Raw genomic sequence first — 12,384 nt, 5'->3', positions numbered from 1 at the left:
GACTTAAATGTAGAGGCTAAACCTAAAGCTTAAAGCCACTGAGGGCTGCTAGAACGGGTTAACTTGAGATTGACGCGCTTGCCGGCCACTGAAGGAGACAGACGACTTCCTGGTTTGGTACTTTGCATGCTTCTTTATTTTTCTCACCATAACGATCATACGCAACATCCCTTAACGGTGTGAACAAAGGTCCATCATGTACCATTTCCCAATACTGACTCTCCTGCCGTAGCGTGGCGGAGCAGAGCGGTCGAAAACTGTTAGCTCTTCCGACTAGCAACACCTGCACCCGGAAACACTAGTTCCCACCTTTGTAACCCCTTTTGCAGGTGCACTGAGGACACCTACTGGCCCCTCACAGACACACACCCAAACACAGAAATGGCTCATACACAGCAAAATGAATCACAATCCAAGCAGTTAATGACCCAGCAAAACAACAACAACAACAACAACAACAGACGAACACAGACAAAGCAACAGAGGGGAATCAATCTTACAACTTCCCAAACTACATTAATGAAGCACGTGGTTAAAGTGAGCGGCAAAGAGAGGAAGCAGCTAACGTACAGTCAGGTAATGTTGGTCAAACCCGGGGGGAAGCGTGGCTATACCGGCAGACCAGTTGGAACCAGCGGCACAGTGACCGTCTATAAACACATAATGTATTTATTAACATATTTCCAGTTTAAGCAAGGCGTTTAAACAAGGCGTCCATACCTGCGGCAGGTGGTCAGTAGAGAGGCAGGAAGTGGAGAGGAGCTTCAATCAAGCGCAGGAGAGAAACACAGCGACGCTGCCTCAAATTATAATGCGCCCTCTGGTGGCAATTGGTGGAATAGAGCAGGGGGGACTGGGAGAGGAGACATCTCTTCTCCTGCCACACTGAGAAACTCAGAGAGTTGCGTGAAGGTGGTAGACTTAATCTGTGAACTCATCTGACAATGGCTTCAATGTAACGGACAGTTTTAAGTTTTTAAGTGGTGATTTATTTTATTGTTGTTGTCCAGTGCAAAGTGCAACGAGCGTCCTGCGTCCTGACCGTGTTGCGTTCAATGTCTTATTCTTCTTCTCTGACAAATCAAATCTCTGTAGCCACAGTCCGCAGTACTGAGGCTGCTGTCCTGATTTGAGGAGAGCTGTCAAGAGAGCGGAGAGACTCAACCACAGAGAGCGTTTTCTGAATTTCAGGGATTTTTTTTCATGGAGTAAAAGATCTGTTACGGAGCATGTGATGACAAATCAGCTCATTTAACTGCAGCTGCAACTTTTCACTCCTCCCTAGACGTGGTTTGGTGTTGTTTTTTTCTTTGTTTAGCTTCATCTGATAGATTCACATATATTTTTTTTTTCTCAATCCCGGGGAAATGTCTCGTAAGAAGGCTGCCAAAGGGAATAAAGCCTCCGCCGCCAGCAGCCCGGCGTCCACAGGCAGCCCCTCCACCACCGCCGCTGCTGCTGCTGCTGCTACACCCGGGGCAACGAGAGGCACCGGGGGGAAAGGTGCGAGGAGCAGCCCGGGCATCGTTCAGATGAACGGTGTGGTTCATCCCAGCAGACCCTCCATCAGCAACAGCAGCGAGTTTTATGACATCGCCTTCAAGGTAAGGTGCTGACATGTGTGACAACAAGCTGTAAAGTAGTACTAAACCAGCTTAGTTGAGAACATTGTACATAATATAGTCGAGATGATGCGGTAGAAAATATAGGTCCATGTCAGTGTAAATCAAACCTCTTCAAACACAGAGTCACTTTGCTGTGTTTTGTTTGTTTTGTTTGTTTGTTTCCCTGCAGGTTTAGATTAAATACATAAATACACAGATAACAGTTGGTCTTTGACAGTGTTGCTTCCCTGTCAAACTGTCTGTCCTTTGTTTGTTTTTTTTTACAACCACATTTTATTCATCAAACATCAAACAGCAGCAGCAGGATGACACCAGCTGTGTCAATAAACGATCGATAACCTGGAAAAGGTGCGCGCGCACACACACACCGCCCCCTGGAACAGCCTGCAAACAAATCATGTGCTCGAGCTGAGCAACTGGTTGGACAGTTGCACAACTCGAGTCATCATCATCATCATCACTAACAGCAGCAGCAGCAGCAGCAGCAGCAGGTTGCCAGGTCTGCATCTGCAGTGAACATGTTACCCAACTATAATGAGAGCACCCTGAGAGCTGTCACTTCACTTCAGCACAACACAAGCACAGACTCACACACACCCACAGAATGTCACTCTGTTCTTTTTCCACAGAATGGCCTTGTGTTGCTCTTTTAATTGTTTTATTTGTTCATCAGCTGTTGCCTCTTAACCACGTCACTCTAATTCTCTGTTAGATACAAGGAAGGACTACAGTCAACAAATTCGCAACTCACACTTTCAATAATATTTTGTTTTTGTACACTATCAAATACACCCACTGTGGCTGTGGAGAGTTTATCCTGCATCATATCCTCTGTCCTTTTTATAGCAGTTGTCATTTGTGTCACTGTACTGTTTGTCATCGTATATGCAGTTCCCTCTGTAATATCATTATTCTTCACTAAAGAAACTGATTGCATTTTATTCAGGACAACCTGAGGGCAGGGAAATGCTCCTCCTGCATGGCATTAAGATAAAGCAGAGCTGCAGTGAAGGGCGAGCATGCAGAAAAAAAATCGGATTGAAAGGAGAAATAGGGAGCATGGAGAAACAGAGGGGTGAAATCCTCTGTCATGCTTGTACCTGTTACTGTACATTATTTAGTTCCACCTTCTCTGTTTTTCAGTTTCTCTGCTTTCTCCCTCTCTGGACACAAAAGGCTTGTTTGACTTCCATGGTCCTTCAGCTAACCCGATTACAGAGACCAGATCGGTCCTTCAAATTCAGAATAAAAAGAGAAACACATGAATGTCTGTTCAGTTGTCACACACTCCTTCAGGAAATCCCTCTTCATTGACCATGAACTGAAAAACCAGTGATTAAATTCAGTTGAATGATTCACATGTTCTGAGGACAAATAATCAGAAAAAATGATTTACACAACAGTTTCCTGTTTTTTATTATTTAGTTTTTTTGTATGTGTATGTTTATGAGTTTCTTTCTGACATTTTTCTCGTGAACAGCCAGACAGTACATAATATTTATTCCCCCTAGTGCTGGTTGTAAATTTGTGTTGTTTAGCCTTCCAGACATTCCTGGCTGAGTTTCCCTCCTTGTTTTCCCTGAACAGGTGATGGTGGTTGGAGACTCTGGTGTGGGGAAAACCTGTCTGCTTGTCCGTTTTAAAGATGGAGCGTTCCTGGCTGGCAGCTTCATATCCACCGTGGGCATTGACTTCAGAGTGAGTCTGACAAAAAGGAAACTAAAGAAGAAATAGAGAAATCCACCACACGTTGTCACACACACTCTTTCAGATGCAGTGCCTTTTTTTGAAAAAGAGTACTTTCTTAACTATTCAGTATCTTTACATTGCCTCGAGCAGTGAGTATTTCCAGTGTTAGATAGGATATTGATTTCTTAAATTAGTTTGACATGCTTTAGATTTTTTTGCTCCCTACGGCGTCTCTAATTTGCCTCTTTTTTTTGTCCCAGATGGACAGAAAGAAAAAAACAGTGTCCATCTTTATTAATGAAAAGGGGCGTGTCTGTACAACCCACAGTGATGTCACTTATCAGGTTATGAACTGCCATTTGGAAGCCTTCACCTTTGCCGTTTGCCCAGTCAGCACCGCCTTGTTTTTTGGTTGTTTTTTGGATATTTGAAGAGACCATATTTGAATGAGAAGGTGTGGCTGTGGACTCTGGCTGAAAACATCAAGAAGGACTTTACGGCTAAAAATAAATTACTAATTGTACTTAAGTATCAAAAGTAATTTTCTGATATAAAATGTACTTAACTCTTAGAAGTAAAAGTATTAAAGGATGGAGCCATGGTAGCTCAGTGTTAGGGCAAGTTGTCTTTTAAGTGAAAGGTTGTCGGTTCAATTCCTGGCTCTGCTAGTCTATATGTGTGCTTGAGCAACACTTAACCCCATGGTCAAAACTGGAAAAGCCCTATATAAAAACTGACCATTGCAACTCTTCTTCTTCTGATTTGATTTGGTAGTAACGAGCAACAAAGATAGGTAGAGTGAAAGTAAAAGTTGCTTGAAATATGAATAAAGTAAAGTACAGCTACATGAATTTTGTACTTAAGTACAGTAACAAAGTATTTTTCAGAGACATACACACAAAATTGAATTCTTCATCAGTGGAGTCACCCTCTGATGGCCGGGGAAGAGAATGAGAATGGTTTTAGGTATGTCCTTATTAACAACATGTATAAACAGTCTATGATCTGTCCATGATGTGCAGTCAGGTGATCAGCAGAGACAGTCACCTCATTCCAGTTTTTATCACGACTACTAATTCTCTTACTGCTTTTAATCAGCAGCATCAGTGGGTGCAGTTTTATAGGTGACAAGCTGACTTGTTCTTCCACCAGTCTGTCTCAGCATGATGGAAAGTCCATACATAAGTTCAGAGTTAACACCATTACATAAAGTGTAGGTGCAACATTAGATCCTTTATGCCCACAGGAGTCACTGCCACTGTGTGTTATCTAAAGTGTCCAGCCGTTCTATATAGCCTCTTGTGTGGGTTGGAGTGGGTTGTGGGTGGATGAGCACTTGATTTAACATCTCTTAGTCCTAGACATACAGACAGAGGGGAAAATGCACAAAACTCATAAAAGTAAAAGCTTAGTTGACTTATTTCATTTCAGTTGTTACATGAGTAATGTTATTACCATCCTCAAGGCTCCCACTCTTTTCTGCATGGTTTGTTGTTGGTTTTTCAGTGCAATTGAAATGGACCACTTCAAGGATCACTCTTATGTTATACTGTATAGGTCAGTCACAGCATTCACTTAAATGAACTAAAACATCACCAGCACACTTCAAAACTGACGTGTTTAGAAATGCATACATTCAAAGCTACATTCATGAGAATCGTATAAATAATGCGTTGTTAGTGAAGTTGAAAGACCAAATAAAAAACTGTCTGGTCGGAAACCATGAAGGACCTTGTTGTTTGTCTTTCCATGGAGGATACACACAGTGGCTGAGAGGATTGTTATTTTTAGAAAAGACAGTTTTGATCCTCTTTATTTGGTGGGAAAGAAATGCAGTGTGCGTCTGTATGGGGATTTGATCCGCTTCCCTCTTCAAAGCAGTGTCATTCTATGTTTTCTTCTACATCTTGTTTATTGTGCTCTCATCTTGTTTAAGCCTCAGCAGGATTACAGAGCCGCACTGGTATCTTGTTAGGCTCAAAAATACAGGAAGTCACAATAGGAAACATAACTAGGATTGGATTTAATTATAAAACTCCCTAGAAGAAAGCAGACAGATTTTAAATAGACAGCCTACTCCAATCATATTAATTCAAAAATGTAAAGTAGATCTAGACATTCTTTTATTACATTTTACATCTTACTCTGACAGGTGACATGAATAGAAAACAGCAATGTCATTCTTATTTCAAGGGTTAGGGCTAGAGGTTAATGTTTGGGTTAGTTAGTTATTCCTTTTCCAGAAAGGAAATTAACTGTTCATTTTTGAAGGTAAATAGACATTAAATTATATTTTTGAGGTAAATGTGGGACTCAGTTTTTGAGAGATTATTATGAGATGCCATTTTCTCTTGTCTGTGATAAAGAGAACAGTGATGAATATGAAACAGTTTTTGACATTTGTGATTAAGTGTAGTGGTTTATGACAGACGGTGTATTGATGGGGCAGCATGAGAATACAGAATATCTCCATAGTGAAGGGATGGACATCAAGGTTAACAGCCCACTTGTTTTACAGTTGGAACAAGACACTTTGTTTAAAACAGGTTTGAGTGACTCAGCAAGAGCTATATACGTGTCATTTAATATTTTAATGCTAGTCTCATATGAAGGATTTACATTACAGGGCCTGAGCTCAAGTAGAGCCTAGAGAATAAAAAATAGTATCATCAGCAAAACAAAAAAAGCAAATTGAAGTATTGATTGTGTTATGTATGTATAATGTAAATAGCAGTGGACCCAAGATAGATCCCTGTGGTACCCAAAGGAAGTTAATTATATCTCGTTTTATCCTGAAAGCGTCCTGAATCAGCAGTATTCCCCAAGAGCAGTGGACAAACTTTGATGTGTAAACTTCTGTTGTCCACTGTATAGTCTCATAATAGTAAGATTAGTTCTCATTTGATGAAATATACTTGGTTGTACTGAGGTATTTCAACAGAACAAAGTTTCACCATGAAGGATTTTACTCATAGATTTTCTGAATTTAGAAAATCAGAGAATAGAGAATGCTCTGGCCAGCTGTGATGCAGCATGTCCAGGTCATATGTTGCCATGGTAATCCAGGTCTTAACAGATGGGCAGGTGGCTGAGGCTGACCGGAGTGCAAGAGCTTGTCTCTGTGTTTGATTGTGTTGCCCATAAAGTCCCCGCAGCATGAAAGCTTGAAAAGAGTCGGCGTGTTACTTCAGTCAGGAGGTCACAGGCAGAACGTAAAAGGCTTCAGCTGTGTGACAATTGCTGTGAAGGGGAAATTGTCCTGATGCGGTATTTTATCTTGTAACTTGTTTAGTGTAGATTTCAAGATGCAAAGAAACAGAACGCCAGAATCACACGTCACTCGAATGGTGCTTACCTACTTTCTCTCTGTCTCTATCTCATCTGATTACCTTATTCCACTTCTTCCGGATACAAGGAGTGTGTTGTTAGGTTTTTGTTGTATCTTTGAAAGACAGACGTTGCCTCTTTCACAGGAGGAATCAGAACTTTATCTGAGACTGAGGTTTCGCATACTGATCCTTTTCTCTTATATCAGATAGCTATTGAATTGAATTCAGTATTTAGTCATTAAATTAATTAAAATATGACAACAAAAGTACCCCACAGTGGCACAATAAAGACATATTTATATTTTATTTTGTTATGCGGCTGTCGTCCAAAAGACACATTATTACAATAAATGATTTTTCTAATTGTCACAACGATGAAAGTGTAATTTAATCCTTTGGTGCGTCTCAGATAATTAAGACGGGAGCTGTGTTTTTTAGCAAAGGTAATTAATAATTATATGTATAATTAAACTAAGATAAGCTGAGCTTTTGTTTGTGACTGTTTCCAGCTCTGGGTAGATACACATGTGGTGCTGTAGTCAGTAGTTACAACCCAAGGACATTGTGAGGGAGACCGACACAAAAGAAGCCTTTCAAAGCAGGTACAATTAACAAATATATGCCACAGTGTGATAGTGTGGCTCGTTGTCTGTTTTGAATAGTTTGTGGCCATCAGTCGAGTTCTGTGGCTCTAAAGAAAATCAGGGTTAAAAAAAATCAGTTGTTTTGGAGTTGGAGTTTTGATAGTGTTATTTGTTTTTGACAAAAACAAAATTTACTCCTTTGGGATTAGATTTGCTTCTGCTCTGGGCGTACAACAGACGCCTAGAGAGACGCCTGCAACAGACAAATGGGAGAAGAAAAAAAACTAAACAAATGGTATCTGCCATGACAGCTGTGTCACATCTAAATCTTTCACAGGTTGACAAAAAGCTGTGCAGTTGGAGCTGTCCTTGGTGCTGAATGCCTCGTCCAAATTGGTTCCAACAATTGCTAGTAACAATGTGGCATTTAAGGCTAGAGCAAATCTTCCAATCTGTCACTAAACTCTGATAATATTTGATGTCAGCAAGGCTGTCTAAGTCTAAACACGTATAGCCTTTTGTCAATAATGCATAATTTAATTGAATGCATAGATTATCTATACATTTTCTTTGTACTTTTCCTCCACAGTGTGCTATTTGGCATATTCTTACTGAAAATAATATGTGATTTGTTCATTTAAATGTTCTAGCCTGAAGACAAACATTTATTCTAACCTTTAAGATCCCATATTCCAATCAGGAAGTTGGTGAAAACGAGCTTTTGCTGTGTGGCTGAGCACAGCAAGTTTTAGATTTTACTCGTAGCTCGGGAGAAAGCAAAATAGAGAAGAGCACTGAGAGGCAAGGATGCTCAGAGGGAATCCAATTATCAATGTTACTCTAACAACCTTCCTCTCATTTTAGATGTAGTGGAAAAAACAACCTTTCCTTGTCTCTTCAGTTCATGACTCTGTGGAGAAAAGCAATCCTTCAGTCTCTTCAGTTGATGTAAATGCAGTGGTGGGCCGATATAAGACACTCTATATTGCACATTTTCATAGCTTCTGTAAAAATATGTTTTAATATAGTAAATGGAAAAGAGGCCTGGATGCTCTGTGTTGTAAGGATTAACTTAAAAATCAATCCTTGAAATGTGTGAACATTTTTGGCACAATATCCTTGTAAAACCTAAAAGAAAGGCAACAAATGTCCATGTTGTCTGCTGTTGTGTCTCCATACTGAGAATGCATTTCTGTTGCCTGTAAAGTTTATCATTTATGGCATTTCCATGTGTAAAAGATAGCAGCAGCTTCATGAAGTGGACAACATCATTAAAAGGTGATCAGAATGAAAGGATGATTATATTTACCAAAGGCAAAATCTGTTGCATTTGGCATAATATGCATTTACATCCATCTGTCCCAGCTGACATAAGGCGAAAGGCGGGGCACACCCTGGAGAGGTCGCCAGTCCATCACAGGGCCACACATTCACTCCTACGATCACATTTACAGTGTGTCAAATTTGTTGTTTTTGGACTGTGAGAGCAAACCAGAGAACCTGGAGAAAACCCCCACACACACGTGGAGAACATGCGAACTCCATGTTCAGACCAGGTCACTAACTCGGGTCTTCTTGCTGCAAAGGCAAGAGTTCATTCACATCTCAAATATTTTGGAACTTAACATAGTCATGTACTAAAACATTCAGGTATTCCACTTGATTTTAGGAAGAATTTTAAAAGTTAGAAACATCAATAGGAGTCTGTAATGTCTGCTATGCACAATTTTAGAGAGCAAGTAATTAATAAGAGAGGCGAGTCTGGAGTGTAATATTATGATTATCCTCAAAAAAATCAAGCTGCCTTTGTGGATGTCCCTGACAAGTCCATCTCCTCACCATTTTTGGTCTTCCTGCAACTGTCTGTCACTCGTTTTCCAGCTTTTATGTTGTTTTTATAGTAAGTGAGAGGATGACTGATCTCTCCATTATCCACTCTCTTCCCTGTCAGCCCACCTGCCGCCTCTGAGTGGGTGCAATTAAAGTGCCAAGCATAATCATGTCAGCATGTGTGCAGGTTTTTTTTTCTGTGCTCGGATAAATGAATTGAATTGAATATACTCGTTTATGTGAGTGTGAACTATGCCATTTTGATTGTCACTAATTGTCCTGTTGAGGCCGGTGTTGTTATAATTAGGGGCAGGTTTTTATTTGTTGACTTACAAGACCCAGCCCTTACGAAATTAAAAAGTGTACTCATGTACGCTTCGGTGACTGTTAATCCAGGCCAATGTATGTGTGTGTGTGTGTTCATTTCTGCCAATAGGGAGATGTTTTTGTAATTAACCAGACTATGGTAATTAACAAGAAACAGCTTTGCCACCTGCTGCCCTAATGTCACAGGGAGCTAGAAAGAGAAGAACCCCGCTGAGCGTCATGAATATTTTACCGTGACATGAAGGAAGTAGGTGATTGAACTGTCGGAATATGGGAGCATTGATGAGATGAAGCTTGATGGAGATACAGAGATGGAAAAAGGCATAAAGCAAAAAAGATTTAAATTGTTAATTTGACCGTACATGAGAAGAATAATAGGTGGATAGAAAAAATATCAATGATTTTAGACCTACGGAAGCCTGAACCTGATAGTGTGTGCCAAATTTGAATTTGCTTATTATAAGTCAATTTTATATCATGTAGTCTGTAACTGTAAGTAAGTTAAAGCTGCGGTGTGTAACTTTTGGTGATTAATGCTATTACTCTGCCTCTGTTGCATTAGCAAAGCCATGTTTAAACTCCCTGAAATCTACAGTACATTCACAAGTTTAACCCCTCTGTGACTGTCCTGTCGCCGCTGACAGGATTTGGCATGCATACTTCTCATTACTGTAACTCCTAGACCCTTTGAGATATCTAGACAATTGTGAGCTGAGATTGGTACAGCACCCCATACGGCCCTCATGTGAAGGATAAGGCAGTAGAAAACGGATGGATAAGCCGAGAAATAGAGCTGTGTGCCCATATACTTGTCATTACAGTAGCCCTCAGGACTTCGGCGGAACAACCGCAGACTAGATTCACCAACGCGTCACACGTTTTTTGACACCAGCTTATTCCCAAATGGTTGAATAACTGGCAGACAAGTGAAAGTTATCTTGGAAAACAGAACAGAAAGGGGCAGAAGCACTCACTCATTGAACATTTTTTGACAATTCTACAGCCATACAATCAATAGAAATCCAGGCAGCCTCATTATCTAGATTCTCGATGGTCATAAGAGGGTTAAAATTGCCCTTTCACAGTGCACTGCAGCATGTCCTGCTGCAACGTAACCACACAGCGCAATTGTCAAAAAATATATTGTCAGGGCTGCAATTCACATTTGCACACATGTAGGTCCCTTTGCACACCAACCAACACCAGCTACTAGTGGTCAAGAACTCCCCTGGGTACCTTTTTAAGTGAACATTTGAAGTCGATACAGGAACACAAAATGAAGCTCAATAAACACCCATATGTAGTGATCAGAGTGGAGTCTGTCCAGTAATGGATTCCCTTGTTGCCTGAGCAGAGCTCCTAGCTCACAGTTGAACATCAGAGTCCACTGATGAATGAACTGTTCCTTGGTGTTTACAATTCTGTGCACACAGGTCTACTAGCTTTGTATTAGATTAGTGTCTCCTGTATTTTACACTTATTGTAACATAGAGACTATATCATTTTGAGAAAGTGGTGCATCTTTTCAGGAATTGAGACTTGAGGAAAAAAATCTTAGCTGCACATGCACTGGCAGATATTTCTTCTTTTGGGAGAAGTCTGTGATGATGCTGTGAGCAAAATAAGTAGAGGAGAATTGCAGAGATAAATTGCATGGTCATGCTTTACTGTGTATGTGTGTGCACATGTGTGCGTTTGTGTGACTGCATGTCCAGCCGGGTCGAGAAGCTGGAGAGTTGCATGAAATTTTAAGACATTTTATTGGCATTCCAGCCAGTATTCTATACTCGTTTCATGGCAGTATGCCACTTCCACTACCTGTCAAAAAGAATCGCATTCACGTAATCATCGATATTTTTAATTCATTCAGCTCAAATCTCACCCAGTGACATCTATGAGTGTGTCAGAGATTTATTCTTCTTAAAAGGGAGTTTTTTCTCCCCACTGTTGCCAAGTGTGTGCTCATTGTGTTCCTGTTTGATTTCTCTGTAATAATTGTCAGGACTTGACCTTACCATGTAAAGTGCCTTGAGATAATTTATGTTATGAATCAGCGCTACGCAAATAAAATTGAATTAAATTGATGGATGGTCGACATTTTCTCTGCAAACTCCTCATGCATTCGCGATTTATGATCTCTAAAAAGTGCTGTAAGAGTGGTTTTGTGCCGACTGCACCTTCTCACTCATGTACCAAATGCATTTAAAGGTGTTTTGTTAGGAGGGAGTTTACTGCAGCTCAGGGGAATAAACTGACCTGAAAGTGGCACAAGATTCTCAGCCACCTCTCTGTAAATTGTACGTAAATTCTAAGTAGAGCAGAGCTGTGTTGGCTTGAAAGGTATTGGAGGTGGAAGAAAGTTTTTGAAAGTAAAGTGTTACAGGAAGTGCGAGTGCCTTTACTCCATACGCCTTCTTATTCACCAGCCACTCTCTCTGAGCTGTGAGGAATTTTCAAGAATGTTCAACATCGACCTTAAATAATCACCCAAAATCCTCTCCGCGGTGCGATCATGAGCCTCTTATTTTCTGGGCCACTAAATATTCATGAAGCCTCCGAGCACATATTGGGTTGTTTTTAGTGACAACAAACAATAACAGGTCAGAAGTCTGTTTTTAAAGAAAAGTCTGATTTCCATCACACTAGCTCGGAGCACAATGTGAATATGTATGAGTTTCTTCCTTTTGGGACTTGCAACGAGGTAAATCAACCACACACATCAACATAAGCTGTATCTACTTTTTGTAGATACAGTGCTCTGTGGGGAGTAGATAGTAGCATCTGTTTCACCTCTGCAACGGGAGATTTGGAAGGTCAGCAGTGGCTTTAAGAACAGCACGGAGAGGGTGAAATTAGGGAGGGGCTTTGACTGTTGCCGTGACAGCAGGAGAAGTAATCCTTCTCGGATTTGTTAAATATCTGGAAAGGCAATGTGTCTGTCCAGCAACAGGATTGCTGAGCACCTGAATGGAATGTTAGATTACTTGTGATCCGCGGTGG

General features: G+C 40.6%; 1 protein-coding gene across 1 annotated transcript in view; it reads left to right on the top strand.

Moving 5' to 3' along the window:
- The first annotated feature begins 756 nt into the window (after positions 1-756).
- LOC122784702 (ras-related protein Rab-26) overlaps positions 757-12,384 on the top strand; it is a 33,649-nt gene continuing 22,021 nt past the window's right edge. The window contains exons 1-2 of the mRNA XM_044050018.1: positions 757-1,604; positions 3,213-3,323. Coding sequence (XP_043905953.1) covers positions 1,368-1,604; positions 3,213-3,323 — 348 coding nt within the window. The 5' untranslated portion in view covers positions 757-1,367. The remainder of the gene's footprint in view (positions 1,605-3,212; positions 3,324-12,384) is intronic.

The sequence above is a fragment of the Solea senegalensis genome, linkage group LG19 (assembly GCF_019176455.1).
Source record: "Solea senegalensis isolate Sse05_10M linkage group LG19, IFAPA_SoseM_1, whole genome shotgun sequence".
NCBI lineage: Eukaryota > Metazoa > Chordata > Actinopteri > Pleuronectiformes > Soleidae > Solea > Solea senegalensis.
This window is presented reverse-complemented; position numbering and strand designations above follow the sequence as displayed.